Consider the following 19,312-nt stretch of genomic DNA (forward strand, 5'->3'; position numbering starts at 1 on the left):
AGTGTGGTGACGGCAGCACTTCCCGCGCATGTCGTAGGCGATTCAGGGAATATAACGAAGGACAGGCAGCAGAATCCTCTATTTGCCTATTGGTGATTTATGAAATATAATTTGTAGTTGAGAAACCCTTTTTTATGCGGATAAGTGTTGTTACTCTCTCATTGATTTTATCCCTCTCTCCGGCATTGTGAAGCGTATATTGCACATGAATCAGTATTGAATTACCTGCCATTTTGCATATGCGGTGGCTAATTGGAAAGCTATCCAGCAACGTAGTACTCTATTAAATGAATTTTCGGTTTCCTGAAGCTTTAATCATGTTTGGGGAACCTGTGACACAGGCAGTGCTGTATAGGTGCGTTTAACATAAAAAAATTGTAGTTTACACAGAAGTACGTATCATCATCATCATATCAACCCATTACCGGGCAACTACAGGGCACAAGTCTCCTCCCACAGTGAGAAAGAGTTAAGTCCGACACACTGGACCAGTGCGGCTTGGTGGACTTCACACGCCTTTGGGAACATAATGGAGAACTCTCTCAGTTATGCAGGGTTTCCTTCACCGTTGAAGCAAGTGATATTTAAATAGCTTAAATCGCACAAAACTTTGAAAAGTTAGAGGTGCGTTCTGAAATTCGAAGTCTCCCCCTCCGAAAGTGAAGTCGAAGTCCAACTCAATGCGCTATCACCGCTTCTCGGTCCGAGGTAAGTATAGTTATAGTAGTTTAAATATAATTTTTAGTTGAGAAAACCTTGTTAATGCGAATAAGTGTGGTTATTCTCCATTTGATTACATCTCTCTCTCTCACTCCGGCGTTGTGAAGCGTACTTTACTCTACATGAGTAAAAATACTCAGTATTGAATTACCTGCCATTTTACAGATGCGGTGGCTAATTGGAAAGATATCTAGCAACTTAGTACCTCTATTAAATGAATTACCTGTATACTTCAAAAAAAATGTTTGAATATAATTTGTAGTTTTAACCCCTTTTTTGCGAACAAGTGTAGCTATTCTCCAATTGATTTAATTTCGCTCCCCGGCGTTTATATTATCCATTTATCAATATTGAATTACCAATTTGCTAACGTATATGCACAAGGGAACTTGTGCATATACGTTAGCATATGGAAAGCTATCTGGCAACTTAGTACCTATATTAAATTAAATTCTTGCTTCCTGAAGCTCTAATAATGTTTGGGGAACATGTGTGCGAAACTAATTGGCTGTTTTTTTTTAATTCTACTACAAGTTTTGTTTATTGTTTATTGTTTATTAATTGCTTCATGTACATATATAAGAGACATGACGCCCCGCCGGGGCATTGCAAAATTAATAATTAAGATATCATGTAATTGAGGTCTTAGCATCATATTTAAAAAGGTCGTCTATGTCATAAAAATACTCTACGTCATGTTTCATCAGATTTTGCTTAAACACCGTTTCTTTCCTTTCTTTTGTAATATACTTTGGGATTTTGTTGTAAATCATGGAAGACCTAAAATAAGGAAATCGGCCAGACATTTTCAATTTATATTGTGGTAGTATTAGTCTGTGCCGTAGCCCAGTAAGTAAGCCCTTAACTGCAATTTCACCTGGATGTAAGTGATAATGCAGTCTAAGATGATAGCGGGCTAACCTGTTAGGGAGTTTAGTAGTCGTACCCCTAATACGTTTATACGCGATATCGCACCGATACACTAAATCACTTAGCGGTATGTCTTTGTCGGTAAGGTGGTAAGTAGCCACGGCCAAAGCCTGAACCAGACCAGACCAGAGAAAATTCAGAAATAACAAATTCCCAAATTGCGTCTGCCGGGAATCGAACCCGAGACCTCCTACTTAAATAAAAATAAAAAATAATAAATAAATAAAAATAGTTTATTCCGGTATGAAACAAAGTGGCATCAATATATCGCTGAAGCGTTCTTTTAAGAGTAGCACTACCCCTGTGTCAGAAGACTCCGCTCTTCCATTACAATTAAAATAAACTTAAAAATACATTAAAATGAAGGTAGGTAAACAAACAAAATAAGAGATACAATGATATACAAAAGGACAGACATGTTATAAAGAAATTTAAATGATAATAAAAAAAATAAAATAACAACCTATAATATACAAAATAAGTATGCGTGTCTCTGTGTATGTTTGTGTGTGTGTGTGTGTGTGTGTATGTGTGTTAAATTCACAGTGCTCACCGTTTCGCCAGGGAGGTCTAAAAATCAGTACAGCTCCATTACATTACTTATTCTCAACATATTTCTATGAGATAAGACGAGATAATACGTACCGTACGGCTCAATGTGATAGCCGAGAAGACGGATTTATTTTGTTGCACTCTGAGTGAACTCACAAATATAGCGATTTGGATTTTATCATATACACTATAGTTATATATATTATTAAAATTTACATAACATGCTGCATTGTCGTATTAGGATAACTTTTTCCTGTAATGACAAAAATGTAAGATGGGAATAAATAAATAAATAAATAAATAATCAAAACCTTACCGGCCCATTACAGGGTCCGGGTCTCCTTTCACAATGAGAAGATTTTAGTCCACCACGCTGCCCAAGTGCGGATTGCTGGATTTCACATGTCTTTGGGTCTATCCTTATTTCATTAGTTTGGAACAGATAACGGTTAGTAATTTTATTAAATTTTAAGGTGAAAATAACTTGTAAAATCAAGAAAGAATGTGTATGTTAGATTAACTTAAGTAAGTTTTTTTGTTTTTGTTTTTTTTTTTATAAATAAATATACTACGACAATACACACATCGCCATCTAGCCCCAAAGTAAGATTAGCTGGCGTCATGGGTACTACGATGACTGATGAATATTTTTATGAATAATATACATAAATACTTATAACATACAGATAAACAGTCAGACACTGAAAAACATTCATGTTCATCACACAAACATTTTCCAGTTGTGGGAATCGAACCCACGGCCTTCGACTCAGATAGCAGGGTCACTGCCCACTGCGCCAATAGGCAGTAAGCTGTACGCGAGCGATGTCAAGGCCAATCGCTTGTTTGTGTTTTTTATCTGTTTTTCTTGGAACCAGGGACATAGATACTACAGTAGTTAAAATGGAAAGCAGATAATCATAGCTTTGATATTTAATTATCAAAACAATGAATGAATATTAAAAGAATAAAAAAATACGAGTAAAACGATATTTCACAATTTTATCAAGCATGGTGCATCGAACTAGGTACGAACGTGTTTTATTTCACGTTCAGACAATCGAATAAAAAAAATTGTTTCGAAATAATAGCATTTCACAATATTTGAATGAAAACAATTATATCTGTATGCTCCTATATATATACAGGTAAATGGGTCATTAGTTAATTGTCGAGTTTTTTGTAAACAAATCGAAATGCATAAACTTTTTCTTCTTGTTGTGGCACTTGTTGGTCTTTGCAAGGTATTTACATATCCTTTATTTTTTCTAACTTGTTTTTTTACGTATTAAACCCTTTTTCATTGTGGGAGGAGACCCGAGCCTTGTAGTGGGCCAGTGATGGGTTAATATGATGATGAATAGTGTGAAAAAAAAAAAAGCAGTCATAAGAACTGCAGACAGGATTGAATCTCAAAACAACGGAATGTGAAAACTATGTTTCACACTCACTATTGTACTGTGCAGTGATTTTACAACTATTGATCAATTTCGACAGCCGGTTGGCGCAGTGGTCAGTGACCCTGCTTTCCGCGTCTAAGGCCGTAAGTTCGATTCCCACAACTGGAAAAATGTTTATGCGATGAACATGAATGTTTTTCAGTGTCTGGGTGTTTATCTGTATATTATAAGTATTTATGTGCATTATATTCATAAACATTTTTCATCAGATCATTCATCATCAGATTTGTTCATCAGATGTCTTAGTAGTAACAAAAGCTATGCTTACTTTGGGGCTAGATAGCGATGTGTGTATTATCGTAGTATATTTATTTATTTATTATAATTTAATTTAAAAAAAAATCAAATAATTCAAAATTCATTTATTTCAAGTAGGCCTACTTTATAAGTACTTTTGAAACGTCAAGTCAGTGTCCGTGACTCTACCACCGGTTCGGAAGGCAGATTCCACTTATACAGAATATTGTCAGTTACTATAAAACTTGTAACTCGTTACTGATCGAGTCACGCTGGCTAGCTACATTTCCGCTCTGAACAGCCAGACTGACGCTTTGTGCAAAAAATGAGCCAGCTCTGTCACGAAATGAGTCACCAGTTTCCTTATTAAAATTTTAATTACTTAAATGAATTCGACTCAATCCCTTTGAAAGAGAGACAAGCTCGGTGCCATATCACCATCATATCAAACCATTACCGGCCCACCACAGGGCTCGTTTCTCCTCCCACAATGAGAAGGGGTTTAAGTCCGTAGTCCACCACGCTGGCCCAGTGCGGATTGGTGGACTTCAAACACCTTTGTGAACATTATAGAGAACTCTCAGGTATGCAGGTTTCCTCGCGATGTTTTCCTTCACCGTTGAAGCAAGTGATATTTTAATTGCTTAAAACGCACATAACTTAGAAAAGTTAGAGGTGCGTTGTGGGATTCGAACTCGCCCCCCCGAAAGTGATGTCAAAGTCCAACCCATTGGGCTATCACCGCATCGGTGCGAGACATACTTACGCATTTTTTTTACTTTTTATTTTTATTTATTTTCCAGACCTTAGACGCCTACTGGATCAACAGATGTGAACCAGTGGCCGTGTACATGCCTTGTGCAACCCCTTGTGCAACCCCATGTGCAACCCCTTGTGCAACCTCATGTGTTACCCCATGTGCATGCCCCAATACGTGCCAAACTACATACAGCATGCCAGTCACACCTTGCCAACCTGCCTGTAACATCTGCCCTATATCTGACTGCATGAAAACCTGCTCTACCATGAAGTCCTGCGAGAATGCGTGTATGGACCCGGAATGTCAGTGCCTGAAGGCCCTTTACAACTTTCCGGATGTCGAGTACCCGACGTGTGCGGTAGTCAAATCGTGTTGTTACTAAACAAAAAACATACATGTTTTCTTTTTTCATGTAAGTAAGAAAATAAAAAGAATTGCTTTAAAATCTACTTTATTTTATTTTTTTGAAGTGAATCTTCTTTAGAATCGTTGTGATTTCAAACCGGATGCAACGGAAAAACGACAGGTAAGAGACACAAATACAAAAGTGTGTAGGTTTCAGCCGGCGAGAGAATGAGACAGAACACATGTGTTTAATGCATGTGTTTGCGCCTGCGTATTAGAAAGTTTTAGTATAAGTGTGTTGATTGTTGATGAATTTTTATTTGTGTCAATATTTTCATCTCCTTGATAAATTGTACTGCACTACGGAGTTATATTGTATTGCTTTGTGTTATAATAATTATTGAAGGGAAATTAGAATCGTTGTGATTTTAAACTTCTTGTAACGCAATGCTTCACGATCAAGAAAGAAACAAATTTATAGACGACACATGTATAGGAGGGAATGAGATAGAATACATTACACATATTTTTGTTTCGTATTTAAGTTACCAATGAAACCGAATAATATCTAGATAAAGAAACAAACACATAAATGTAGAGGGCGGATTGAGATGGAAAACATTATACATTTTTTTAACTATTCTAGTTACCATGGAAACTAAATAATAAACCTTACATTACATTTATCCTAATAGTTCGGATACTCCACTTCTACCTCAATCTCTTGATGGCTACTTTTCAGAAGTTACACTTCTGCCGTGTGTAAATAAATTGCACAGGATTTATTTAGTATAATGATTTTCATATTATTAATTAATTTGGTATGATTAAATGCGTTATCGATAATTACTCTTCTTGGATTACTTCAACTAAGTTCTGGCTCCAAAAGTAGTGCTGACCTTTTCCACTGCGTATAGTGTGAAAATATTGTACCAGTAGTTTTGTAAAAAGCGTGAGTAATTAAACTTTTGATATCTATAAGAACTTCATATGTGAAGTCATCTGTTCTGGCTATGCGTTGTCTGCTCATATCGCAAACATGTGATAATAGTCGTTAAAGCCCACCAACCCGCATTGGAACAGCGTGGTGTGACTTTGCTCTTAAACCGTATTTCTTATGAAAGAAGAGGTCTGTAGGACGTTAATGGGCTGCACATTATTTATGAATAGACATACAAAAATATACATATATATATATATATATATATATATATATATATATATAATACATGTATAGTGGGTATCTGTACATATACATGTACAGATACCCACGAACCTGTTTTTTTTATCCACATGCCTAATTATCTCATACGTAGCGATAAGGTGTGGAACTCGGCACCTACATTTCCTGCCTCGTGTAACTTACACCCGAGTACTTTCAAGGCAAAAGTGAATAGGCATTTTCTAGGCAAGTGCGCTCCAACCTAGATCTCATAATCATTGCATTCTGACAGGCATGATTGTAATAACTGTTAATAAAATCGTTGGTAAAAAAACGTGTGTGTAGTTATGTACACGCTTTACAAGTTAAACTTGTTTGGCGTAACAAGATAAAAACCTTATCAAAAATTGTATCATTTTTATACATTTTATTAATAGAAAAAAGGTATTTAATATTATTTTTGAAAGCATTATCTAGTGAAATAAAGTTTCAGTCAGTCAGTTAGTCAGCCAGTAGTAATTAAAATAATCAGCTTTCTCTTAGCAGTTAAAAACAGTTCCGCTTTTGTATGTTAGTGTTAAAAAAAAATCGCTGCTGTGCAGCTGTCAATGAATTCATTTGAAATTTTTACATTTATAACGTTTTATGTTTGTACAAAAATGTTTGCGCATACTTTTTATCTCTAGGGCAACAAGAATTAAAACAGGTCGCTAAAGTAACAAACTTTAAATTTGTGATTTTTGTACAATTGATTCAATAAAATCACCGGAATGAGCCCGCAGACTTTGACGATTGGAAGTGTACACTGTCAAACTAACTTAGCTAACTTCAGAGTGTCGGTTTTATTTACTCTCATAATTTTTCCTAACGTACCAAAAGAAAAAAATAGTTAGTCGTAAAAGTAGTTAGTAGTAGGAAATTAAAGTTTCCAGACGAAGTCTAAAAGTGACAATAATTATATGGGATTTGGGAGGCCTAATTTTTTTCAGCGCACGTAAACCGAGCCGACCTCCGCAAATCTTTCGGCTAAACATAAATTATGCAAAAAGCTGGTACCCAAACACTATTTGAATAATCCATTATTTCAGTCCCGAGGGAATCCGACGCCTGTGTTTAATCGCCGTTTAAAAATTAACGCTGGTTACCCATGAGGAATATCAATTTTGTCGACCGCCCTGTTCTTATAAGTGGGAGGTTGTGTTCTATAGCTCGGAAATATGTTATTTCTGAATTTACTCTATGGTGTGAATGCTTCACACCTTAGAACCGAAGATGTGCATTCAAGCGATTAAGCGTTTCGGGACGAAAACTCGAGGGCTTGACGTTTGTCACCCAACTAATGACAGGCCTAGGAAGGCGGCGTGCGGCGTCTCGTGTAGCGCACGCCTCTCTGTAGAATTCGGCAGCGATCTGGCCATGACGATGGGACCCGCCGTGCATTGGGGGGTCAAAACCTAGGCGAGAGCGGTGAATACCCAAGTGTACCCCGTGCTCTCACTTATATTATAGGTCTATCGAGGGACACACAGAGTTTTAAGTGGGTGAAAGTCCCTTATAACAACTCCTTTTCCCCCAACGGACTGAAAAAAAAAGAGGCACCAGAGCTTTCGGAAGATCTTTTTATACAAATGATAAATAAATAAAAAAATTAAAAAAGTGCACGCCTCATAATCTAATTTTTTTCACAATAAAATTGAATTTTTTTTAACTGAAACTTTCAATGCTCATTACAAATTTTTTTTTTCATATTAATTATTATTCATTTTTTGTAAACAAGACACGGGAATGTCATAATGATTGCACCTTGAAAGTTACAATTAATATTAGCTAGAATAATTACATGGATATTTAACGACAGTGAATTGAACGCTCATATTAACTAAGAAATTATGTCGTGTGTTACTTCAGATAATTAAAAAAAAATTATTCCGATACGATCATTTTATCGACCAATTTTGATGCCACATACACCCGTCCATACACGGACGTCCAGAAACATTATGTTTAATGTTATTATTTACTATGTTAAACAAAAAAATTGTTATTGAAATGTATTTTATGTGCCTGACAAATTATTTAGAGCACAACCTCAACGCTTCGCTTATGAGGCGTGCAATATACTACGACAATACACACATCGCCATCTAGGCCCAAGGTAAGCGTTAGCTTGTGTTATGGGTACTAAGTTGTCTGATGAATATTTTTATGACTAATATACATAAATACTAAGAATATACATATAAACACCCAGACCCTAAAAAACATTCATGCACATCACACAAATATTTTCCAGTAGTGGGAAACGAACCCACGACCTTGGACTAAGAAAGCAGGGTCGCTGCCCACTGCGCCAGTCTGCCGTCAGATCCACGAAGGCTGGCCAAATAACTGCTGCTGGCAGTGCAATAGCCGTCCCCTTAAATGTCGACCTCCCAGGCGCAGCGTTGAGAGCTCTGGTTTTAAGTTGAATGTTCAAATCCTCGCAGAGGCAATTTAAGAAATTTATTTTCTGAATTTTGGTCTGGTCTGGTCTGGTTACTACCCAACCGACAAACACGTGCCGCTAAGTGATTAAACGTTCCGGTACGATGTCGCGTAGAAACCGATTAGGGATATCCCTAGGTTATATCCCTACTTATTACTGCCATACACCAAGCAGGTTAGCCCGCTACCATCCACACCACTGTATCTGTACCTAAATTGTAGTGGTATGAAAAAACATGAGTGTACAAGGAAGGCAGCTACCAAAAAAGAATGGCGACGGATAGAGCGTGCCACGTGCCACGTGCAACGAGAAGAAGAAAAAAAATCAGCTTTCTTTATTGTAATCGCGAAGACTGAAATATTACATCATAATCATCATATCGACCCCTTACCGGCCAACTACAGGGCACTTGGTCTCCTGTCACAACGAGAAGGGATTAAAACCGTAGTCCACCACGCAGATCCAATGCGGATTGGTGGACTCCCACCTTGGACAACATTATGGAGATCTCTCGGGCATGCGGGTTTTCCTCACGATGTTTTTCCTTCACCGTTCAATGAAGTGATATTTAAAACTGCTTAAACATAACTTAGAAAAATTTGAGGTGCACGCTGTCCGCCTATCACCGCTTCCTTAGTCCAAAATAGATTACATTCATAACATAAATAAAACATCGTATCAATATGGAAATCAATTCAATTAATTTTGTATGCAACAAACAGTTTTATTCAACTCAGTGAACCAATTAATACGAATATGCTCGTAAACATGATGAAGTGCCGACCAAATTGTATTGGTCTGAGAGATAGTGGCAAGTTTTAAGGAGGTGCTTGACAAGAGATAGAAGTTCAGCGTCTTTCTGAAGAAGAAGACACCGTTTCCGTAATAAATGCTGGACTTGTCAAATAGAATAGCATGGAATAGGCATCAAAAATATCTTAAATGACGAAAAATGTGATAGTTATAACCAATATTTAACTTTGTTTTCTAATCTACATTTGAATTTTGTTTAAAATTTTTATTCAATACTCATAAGCTACAGATGGGGGAAAAATTAATCTGATTTGGAAATCCAGATGATTACCTGAACATAGCAAACACAGTCAATGCCTGTTAGTTCGGATAGATTCACTCGCCGACCATTTCAACAACAAACATGCCACGGTCATAGGAGCATGGGAGAAACAAATCTAGATTATGCAACGTCCCTCTAACTCGAGTTGCAAGGTTCACATGAGATTCTTTTAGGTTTAGGAGTGCTGGAACTCAACCTCTGGCGTAGTTTAGCGCTCAAAAAACTCATATGGGGACTACAGAAAATTCGAAACAACAACAACAATACATAAATAAATATAAATATACTACGACAGCCCCAAAAGCCCCAAAGCAAGCGTAGCCTGTATTCTCTGCTCTGTATAGTAGATATCTACATAGTATGAAACTCGTGCTGAGTAGTTTTAATAAGCATTTTCTGGCAACTACCCACGCCCTCATGGTGAACATGTAAAATCAATTTAGTTTTCAATGTCTTATCCTATAAACTATATGAAATAAACTTATTTATAAATTAAATACCAAAATAATCAGATCTCATCAGAATCAAACACTTATTAAAAAAAATTGGTTGCCTGTAAAGTCGGTATACGGGCGAAAGTTTTACGTGACAACGACTGAGTGGTACAATAATTTTAATGTGAATATTCATTCGTATAGTAGGAAGAAGGATGAAATAATAGTAACAATTTAAAACATTTATTTATACAAAGAATTATATTTAAAACATTAATTTATACAAAGAATCTCGCACTGAATTTCATATTAACAAAATTTTATTTTTACCTTTACACATACATACGTATTTATATACAAATATACATACAATAACTTGCAATACATTTGCGTACAATGATACAGCGTTTACTACAAAGGGACGCGTGCCTTTTACTTTTTATGTCTGTCTCTCTCGCTCTTAGGCGGGCGCGTGCCTCTCACTCGCTCTCATTGTGAGCGCATAACGTGAGCGGAGCGTAACGCAGTTTCTTGAAGTGTCACCCGGCAAACCAATTTATAAGATGTTGTCACGTCAAAAACTTACAACACTACCCCTGCGATTTTCGGAAGGTCCCCTCGATTTCTCTGGTCTGCCATCATCAAACCCTGATTTTCTTATCATGGGACCACCTTTGTAATATCTTCTTTCCAACAAAAAAATAATCATTAAATTCGGTTTAAAAACGACGAAGTTGTCCGCGAACAAACATAAAAAAGCATATATACGGTCGAATTGGGAACCTCCTTCTATTTGAAGTCGGTTAAAAAGACGCCAAATCAAAATCAAATCGTTTATTTGCAGATTGGTATTACATTGTTGGTAGGTACACAAAACATAGGGACAAACAATCCGCCTTAGATGGCATGCAAAAAATATATATGCTCGTACACTAATTCCTACTTACTATAATAATACTATCCTAAGTCAATCCACATTATTAAAATAAGAAGAAACTTTAAGACTGAAATTGATACAAAATTACAAATATCTAATTAATTCATGTCAAATTATAATATCACTGTAAATGTCAAACCTATAATATTGTGTCTGTTAAATATTCTTGGATGGTATAATAACATTTCCCAATAAGTAATTTTTTTATCTTATCTTTAAAATCTACAAGATTTATGTTTCTGTTGGCTAGTGACGCTGGCAATTTGTTGTATATTTTAGGCGCCATAATGAAAATACTATTCCCAAATAACGCTGTGGAATGTGGCTTATACAATAATTTATTTTTCCTGCGTTCGCTATCACTATATGTAAACAAGTGATTGTTCTTTTTGATAAATACCAGAACTTCATAAATATACAAACAAGGACAAGTTAGTATTTTCATTTTCTCAAAATACGGTTTACACGTATCTGTGGGACCACTTTTGTTCTCGCCCAGAAACCGACCAAACCTACGACCTGCGACCTCACGATCCTAAGTCAAAACGTACTTAGGTAAACACGTTTTACTATTAGATCAACGAAGAAATTCAACCTTAGTTTCAATATTACAATTCTGCAAATATTAACTTCACGAACCTCATTCGCCTAAATGAACCAAACATTCGAAATCAAACGCCTAAATAAACACAAACATCGCAAAAATATTCGCAGTGCGGTGGCAATATCGGTTCCTGTCTTTTATTACGAATGATATGTATTTTTGACCACAGTGTATAAATATCAGCGGGAGCGGGTTTGGATCGTGTTTTGTGTGGCTTGTGGACTTCATCTTAGACCAGCCTCAGTGTCTTCTCTGACTGGTTGCGAATTCCATGCAAATTTCCGATGAATGCATATAATTATTGTACTTTTTTTATTTAATTATTGTGTTGTAGTGTGTGTGTTTATCTATTCAACTGACCATGTCAGATTATTTTCAATTATTTGATTTGATGGTTGTACATCTTGAAGTTATCTTCTGGGTATCATCTTATTTAAAAGGTACTGCGCAACTCGCTACACCAATGAGATATTATTTATTAAGTCCCATTATCACCAATTTGTCTTCGTAAGTTTCACCGAAGTCTGGTCTTGCTCAATTTAAATTCATTCGCTACACTGTGACACGGTTGATCTACGTCACGTGCCGTGCAATGTGAATTCCGTGTAAGCCTTTCATTGCGCTCTGAAAATGTACTCAAATACAACTCGAAGTGCCCCCACACGAAGTCGAAGACACAAAGTAAACAAGTCGTAAGGACTTATAGGCTTCTAAAATTGACTGTGAATAATTCCATCACCATTATCATCTTCATCTATTAAATCTCATTTATTATATCCCACTGCTGGGTTTTATGTCTGCTCTCGCAGGAGAAAGATTTAAGCTAAAACCCACCACAGGCTACGATAATTATCACGGGACTTTTAATGACAATGACCGGATCCAAAACCGTAGTATGCTTTCCAAGGCATGGACGTTGCCAATTTTCTCTCTTTCTTTCCAGAAAGACCAAATTTTCTTTCTATTCGTGGTATGTAGTTGAACATCAAAAGCACTAGAGAAGCTAACTAATTTTGTAATTGATTAAACAATTTTTATTGAAGTGTTTGTAACTAAGTATATAACGAGTAAATTAAAACCGAAATAATACTTCACAGTCTTAAGAGGTACATTATGTTTGTTTCTGAGACTTATCTTTGAAACTAAAAACCTAATATTAACTATTTTAATAAACCCCTGCCATAGTTATTACTTAAAGAAACCAAACACAGCCCTAACATCACATGCAAAATTAAAAACACGTGCCTCCCCCTGACTGTCACTACTACCACTACGACTGTCACTGTACTATGTGCGTGTCGGTCTTTTCTCTTTAATAGGGTTGTTATAAGTAAACGCTAAGAATATTTTGAATTCGTTTGTATGGAAAAATAAATATGCATATGTATATATATATATACTTACGCGCCCTTCCACAGTATTTCGTAATTCGGTTATACGTATATGGAGAAAATATCAAATTTATATACGTTTTATTTAGTCTTACTCAATGTTATTTTATTCGCTACACTGTGACACCGTTATCTACGTCACGTGTCATGCAATGTGAATTCCGTGTAAGCCTTTCATTGCGCTCTGAAAATGTACTCAAATATAACTAGTAGAAACTCCCTTTGAATATGTGATAGAAAGATAGCAAACACTTAGTAGGTTTCCAGATTTGACTGTGAATATTAATGCCATTGAGTAAATTTTAAGCCGGCTCTGGCAACCACATAAATGCAATGACGAAAAGTTCAAAATTTCTCCATTCAAATTAGGAACATAGTTCATGAACTTTTATTGTTCTAGGACTTCTAGATACTCACTATAACTGCCTTTGAATATGTATAATGTTTCAGTTACCTCTGTTAAATATGATTAATAGTAGCAATCAAGTTCCGTGGTTTGTTATAAATAAATAAATAAATATACTACGACAATACACACATCGCCAGCTCGCCCCAAAGTAAGCGTAGCTTGTGTTATGGGTACTAAGATGACTGCTGAATATTTTTATGAATAATATACATAAATAAATAGCAATATACATATAAACACCCAGACACTGAAAAACATTCATGCTCATCACACAAACATTTTCCAGTAGTGGGAATCGAACCCACGGTCTTGGACTCAGAAAGCAGGGTCGCTGCAAACTGCGCCAATCATCAAATGAATGCTGATTAAATTGTTAAATAATTATTAAGGAAGAGGTAATCGAAAACATTCATCGTATTTATAATTTCGTTGCATTATGTACAAAGCCCATTTAAGCTGATACGCAAAATATGTTGCTGAAATTTTATTACTGAAAATTTCCAATTAAGTTGACGGACACTGAGTAATTTATTAATTAATATCGGACGTTGTATTGGGGCAGAGACCAAAAGATAATCCGTAGACTCTCCAATAGGTATTAATCGATACGTGCAAGCATTAAGTGAGCCTCGTTGGTTTAGTGATTGATATAATTAACTTCGGATCACGAGGTCCGTGGTCCGAATCCCGGGTCAGGAAAATAATTGTCCGGAGTTAGGAAATAAGATGAGTTAATAAATTTTGATAATAGTCGTTAAAGCCCACCAACCATTATTGGAACAGCGTGGTGTGTCTTTGCTCTAAACCAGTATCTCCTAAGAGCTGACACGTGCCTGGCAAAGGATGATGTCTAAGTGAGTAAAAGCAAATTGAGTAGCATTGACATATTTTTCGCTCTAACAACGTTCTACTTTGTTATGACGTTAGCTTTTCCCATTGTTTACTAGATTCTGGGATCGCGTCAACAGTTCTGAATGGGAAATTGGCGTTTTCAAAACGAGCTTCGGTGAACATTCCAGACAGAACTGAGTTTGTGACATAATACAGAATAACGCTCATTTTTTATATAGGCGGTCTATAGAAAAAATAACGTTTCATCAACTCTTAGGTGATTACTATTGGTGAACAGTTCATAATGTGAGGAAACTCCTTACATTAGGCGTTACTTATTTAGGCATAGCCTTGTTCGTCGTAAGTGAAAGCGCATATGAGTTTTTTTTTCGGCGGGGATTAAAGTTTAGATACAGAGATTTCCGAGATTTCCGTTTAGATAATATAATAGCCATTAAAACTCACTGCGCTTGCTGTAGCGACCCACTAAGTAATGATTCTCTTGTGAGCACACGTTTTTTTTTTTTTTCTATGACCACATAGAAAAAAAAGCACCACCAGGTGGTTCTATTGTATCGTTTGATAATTTTATATATATTATTTTTCCGTAAGATATACCCTCTCCTTGTCAAGTTCACTACGCATGTACTTAAACCTCAAAATCAGCGCTGCAGTTGTAAAATACTGCAGCAGCACATGCTGAGGTAGCAGCCATTTCAGCTGAAGCACCTTTCGATAAGGCATTTAGTTTGTAATATAGTGTATAATTAGTTTAAATGTAATTAGTATTTAGTTTTCATTAGTTTACTTATGTGTGGAAGCTGAATAAAGTTTATTATTATTATTATTAAATAAATTTCGATGCTACACTCAATTTACCCAACAAGTGAATGTTTTCTTTGTGCCAGTATTTTTTATTGTACTAGATCTATCTATATAAGTAGCAAGAAATCGCACAAAGCTGATCTCTTTTACCGTAAAGTATCTCTGCTAGTCACTCTAAGATGTAATTAAGATTTTATAGAACGGTATCAAAATTAACCTTAAAACTCTTCCCATTTCAGAGGCTGCCCCAGCAGTGGGACCTAAATACGCTAAGAAATATATAGTAAACTATATTTAATGGACACTAAACCAACAAATAAATTATACCTAACTAACCCTTCTGTTTTAAACTTTATAATCTGTGATGTCAACAAAGCCTTTTCAATATACGTGCCACCGTCAAAGGCACTTTCGGCACGTTAATTGACTCTATTTTTGACGACCAACGAATTCCTTCTGCAAACGTTATTTTATGAGATTTTCAGCCGAGTTTATTTAGGCGTGCGCACTTTAGCTTTAGTATGTTTGGCCCGCAACTTCGACTGGTCACAATTAATGTTACGTCATAATTTATTATGATGACTTTTAACCCATTACTTGTCCAACGGCATGGATTTGGAACAAGAATGTTTCAGGCCACTTTGAGAACTCTATGGAAAACTCTAAGAAGTGCAGGTTTCCTCATGCAGGATTCCATTACCGTAAAAGCAAGTGATATTTAAATGTATAAATTAAATAGGCACATAACTCGGAAAAATTTAAGGGTGGGTGCCGTGCCGTGCGAATCGAAATTCAATTGTATAAATGAAAAACGCACATAGCTCTGAAAATTTAGAGGTGCGTGCCGGGGATCGAACTCCCTTCTCCCGAAAGGGAACCAGACGCCCTAACAACTAAACTCTCACCACTTTCTCAATGCTTCATCACGATTTATTTAACTAGGATCTTAAATGGGAGATGGTTTCATTTAGTAGTAGTGGACTGTGGAGCTATTTGTGACAGAGCTCATCCGGGGAAGTACCACCATGCTTATTTCTGCCGCTAAGCAGCATTGTTGAAAGTCAAAGTCAAAGTCAAATAGTTCTATATTCAAATAGGCACATAGATGGCACTTTTGATGCGTACATTACATGTAAAATATGACATAGGAGTGAGTTGATGGCGATAACTAAATTCGTCAACTTAAAACTAAAGCTACGAGGCTTCCAAACGCGCCCTGGTCTAAAAAGAAGCCCACAACAACATAGCCGGTTGCTATTTTTTTTTGTTATCACCATCTCTTATTGTCATTTAAAACTATTAATAGTCGCTAATATAGTTGCAATGCTGTGTTCCGGTCTAAACAGCGTGGTTGCCGGTGTAATTATAGGCACATGAGGCTAAGCAGCTACGCCTCAGGTTGCTGGATACGGTGCGTCACGTTGCAGGACTTGTTCCTTGCATGCCCTGCGAAGATTGGCTCTGTTTATAGGCTTTTTTCAACTTACCATTACGTCGGTCATCGGCTTTGTACGTCAATTATTCATATAAAAAAGATGCCGTTTACTGCAGTGCAGTGCAGTGAGTTGCCTCTTAGCGTGTGTAAATTCCAAATAGCAGGTTTCGGCAAACACGTCTAATTACTGTCTATACAAAATCCCTTCAATACCAATACATAAATCATAACCTAGTAATACGTTAGGGGTTGAATGAAGCGAGACGAAATGACTCGCTCAATTTGAAGCGCCATTAAAAACAGATTAAATTCACATTAAATATTCGCAAATATATTGTTAAAGGTACGAAATACATTAAAATCGGTCTTTAATTTTTGGTCAGATATGTATTTGTGTAAATTCTTAGTAGGATGGATGGATGATACCAGTCTCAAACCCATTAGAGAAAGTTCACTTAAAAACATCGTTATGTTAAATAGTTTCGATTATCACTACTGTTTTATAATTTTTATTATTCGTTATCTTATTTAAATTTATATATGAATAGAAAAAGTTCAAACCATTTTGGTTTATTTCTATTTGGAAATATGCTTTGCATTTCTATTAGCTGCATTAAAAGCGTCACAGGTTTTATAATTATTATCTTTTATTTTCTGGTTCTACTGTTAATTCTAGAAATACTCTCACTTCGCTTATTATTTTGACTAAAATATCATCGGGAGCAGTCTGCAATTCCGTACCGATATCGTTCATAGTCTGTCGAATCACTCTGCTAATTTTAACATCAGCACCTACCCAATCATAGAAATGTTTGAAGAATTTCTTAAATGGATCAGATGGGTGGACGCTGTATATATAATCCATATCTGATAGAATTACACGCATGAGAATTGCATCATGGGACATTTTTAGACCTTTATTAGTTTTTAGAACTTCCAGTCTTGCTTTAACAACTTCTTGTACGGCCCTCAGTATATCCTTAGTTGGTACTTCACTAGAATAAGCCATATCATTTAATATCAACTGTAATTCATGAGCAGATTTTTCGCTCACGTGCGAATAAAAAGAAGTATCGAAAAGTGCTTCATAGAAATACTTTATGAATAGTCTAACTTTATCATCATGCGTTGTTTTAAATTTTTCGAGTAAAGTATTCAAAGAATTCGTAACTTCATGTGATTTTGGACAAAAATTATATTCTTCGCAGAGTTTAGTTTGATATTTCATTTCGACTAACACAGTCGCTATAATAAGTTTCCTATTAAGTTCATCTTTTATTCTGCTCAGTTCTTGTGGACTGGCTTGCAATAAATCCGTTAGAAATACAGAAGCCATTTCTTGGAATCTTGCACATATTTTTTTTATTGTATACATCCAATAGTAAACTTCTTTTTCTTCCGTTACTTTAGAGTTTGCATGTTCCAATATATTTTTACTGATGTCTATATAATGTTTTAAATGTTGTTCGTAGGCGATATCATTAAACTTTTTACTTAGCATTTGATTCAGAACTGTTTTTAAGGATTCGGTGAGGACTGTGAGATATTCTTCGACAAACATTCTTAGATTTTGACAAAACTCGAGGTTATGACAGAGGTCAGCTGTTCTTACAATTAAAATTAAGGGATCTTCAGCCACCGCGGATACAGATCGTCGGCCACTTAAAAAAGTGCTTCCTAAGAACTGTGAAAGAGTGTTGATCACATCTTTGCCTAAGCTGATGCTTCCTTCTACGTTTAATTTTACGGCGCTGGTCTGATTTATGAATACTGAAACAAAAAATATACTTCATGTTTATGTTTTATATCTTCAGGTGTATCTATGTATCTACTTTAACATAAGACTTTTTAATGCAGTTAGTTTTATTGAAGTGTTATATATTTTCTCTATCATTTATTTATACAAATTTATTTGTCATGTATTTATGAAAAAAATCCACTCTTCTTTCGAGTACCGGAGTGACAGGGTTCCAGAGTTCTAACAACACGCGCCGTGTGAAGAAGTAATGCCCTGTATACGATCCTTGGTCCAAATCAAGCGAAAAAAATTTTGGATGTTGGTCGCATCTTTCCGCGATTGACTGTCGAAACAACTGTTATTATTATGTTGATTAATATAATATACCCTTAATAGGTTCCTAAATGGCATAGATCATCGGTGGTATCGTCATTTATCGCTTTTACCGGACATAATTTAACTGCATTAATAATTAGATAATACCGAATGCTACATGCTTTCTCTTTTGAAAATGGCACCATCGAACCACCCAACTTTTTTTATAGCTTTAAAATGTATAGCTTCTGTCACGAAGTTATGGTAGAAAAAACAAACACAGACAAAATTTAACACTCCTCTTTTGAACAGTCGCATGCAAATATATCTACGTAAGTATAAGTTTCCCTTTCTCACCTGAAATAACGAAAACGAAACAACTTAACTTTCGCATTATCAAAATTCTCTAGTTTTATTGAACTAATAAAATTAGTTTTTTTTTTAGTTACATATTTATAGAATTCTATTTTATTTTATGTTTTATGTAGCTTTAAAACTTATGGCTAAATTGAAGGCTATTTCCATTTTATTCTTGTTATTTCAAATAGGTTATGTTGCTTTAAAAATATTATATTATTACATACAACCATTTTTGCTTTCTTATTAAATCAGGGCATTGTGTCCAAAAATTGTAAAAGCGCCCCGCGCACGACTCGGTTGAAACCTA

At 35.8% G+C, this 19,312-nt stretch overlaps 2 protein-coding genes across 2 annotated transcripts; one reads left to right on the top strand and one right to left on the bottom strand.

Moving 5' to 3' along the window:
- Positions 1 to 3,371: 3,371 nt before the first annotated feature.
- Positions 3,372 to 5,102, top strand: LOC120637898 (keratin-associated protein 9-7-like). Its single transcript, XM_039909954.1, has 2 exons — positions 3,372 to 3,446; positions 4,703 to 5,102. Exons 1-2 carry the CDS (start codon positions 3,399 to 3,401, stop codon positions 5,039 to 5,041), a joined length of 387 nt encoding a protein of 128 aa, XP_039765888.1. The 5' UTR covers positions 3,372 to 3,398; the 3' UTR covers positions 5,042 to 5,102.
- Positions 5,103 to 17,232: 12,130 nt separating this feature from the next.
- LOC120623469 lies at positions 17,233 to 18,153 on the bottom strand. The gene has a single exon (XM_039889504.1). It carries the CDS (start codon positions 18,151 to 18,153, stop codon positions 17,233 to 17,235), a length of 921 nt encoding a protein of 306 aa, XP_039745438.1.
- Positions 18,154 to 19,312: the final 1,159 nt, after the last annotated feature.

Source organism: Pararge aegeria, chromosome 4, assembly GCF_905163445.1.
Source record: "Pararge aegeria chromosome 4, ilParAegt1.1, whole genome shotgun sequence".
NCBI classification, from domain to species: domain Eukaryota; kingdom Metazoa; phylum Arthropoda; class Insecta; order Lepidoptera; family Nymphalidae; genus Pararge; species Pararge aegeria.

What these genes read in the sequence shown, in the direction of transcription:
- LOC120637898 (XM_039909954.1), top strand. Translation starts at nt 3,399, where the DNA reads ATGCATAAACTTTTTCTTCTTGTTGTGGCACTTGTTGGTCTTTGCAAG. An exon ending in CACTTGTTGGTCTTTGCAAG is followed by an intron (nt 3,447 to 4,702) that starts GTATTTACATAT and finishes TTTATTTTCCAG; the next exon opens with ACCTTAGACGCCTACTGGAT.
- LOC120623469 (XM_039889504.1), bottom strand. Translation starts at nt 18,153, where the DNA reads ATGTTTGTCGAAGAATATCTCACAGTCCTCACCGAATCCTTAAAAACA.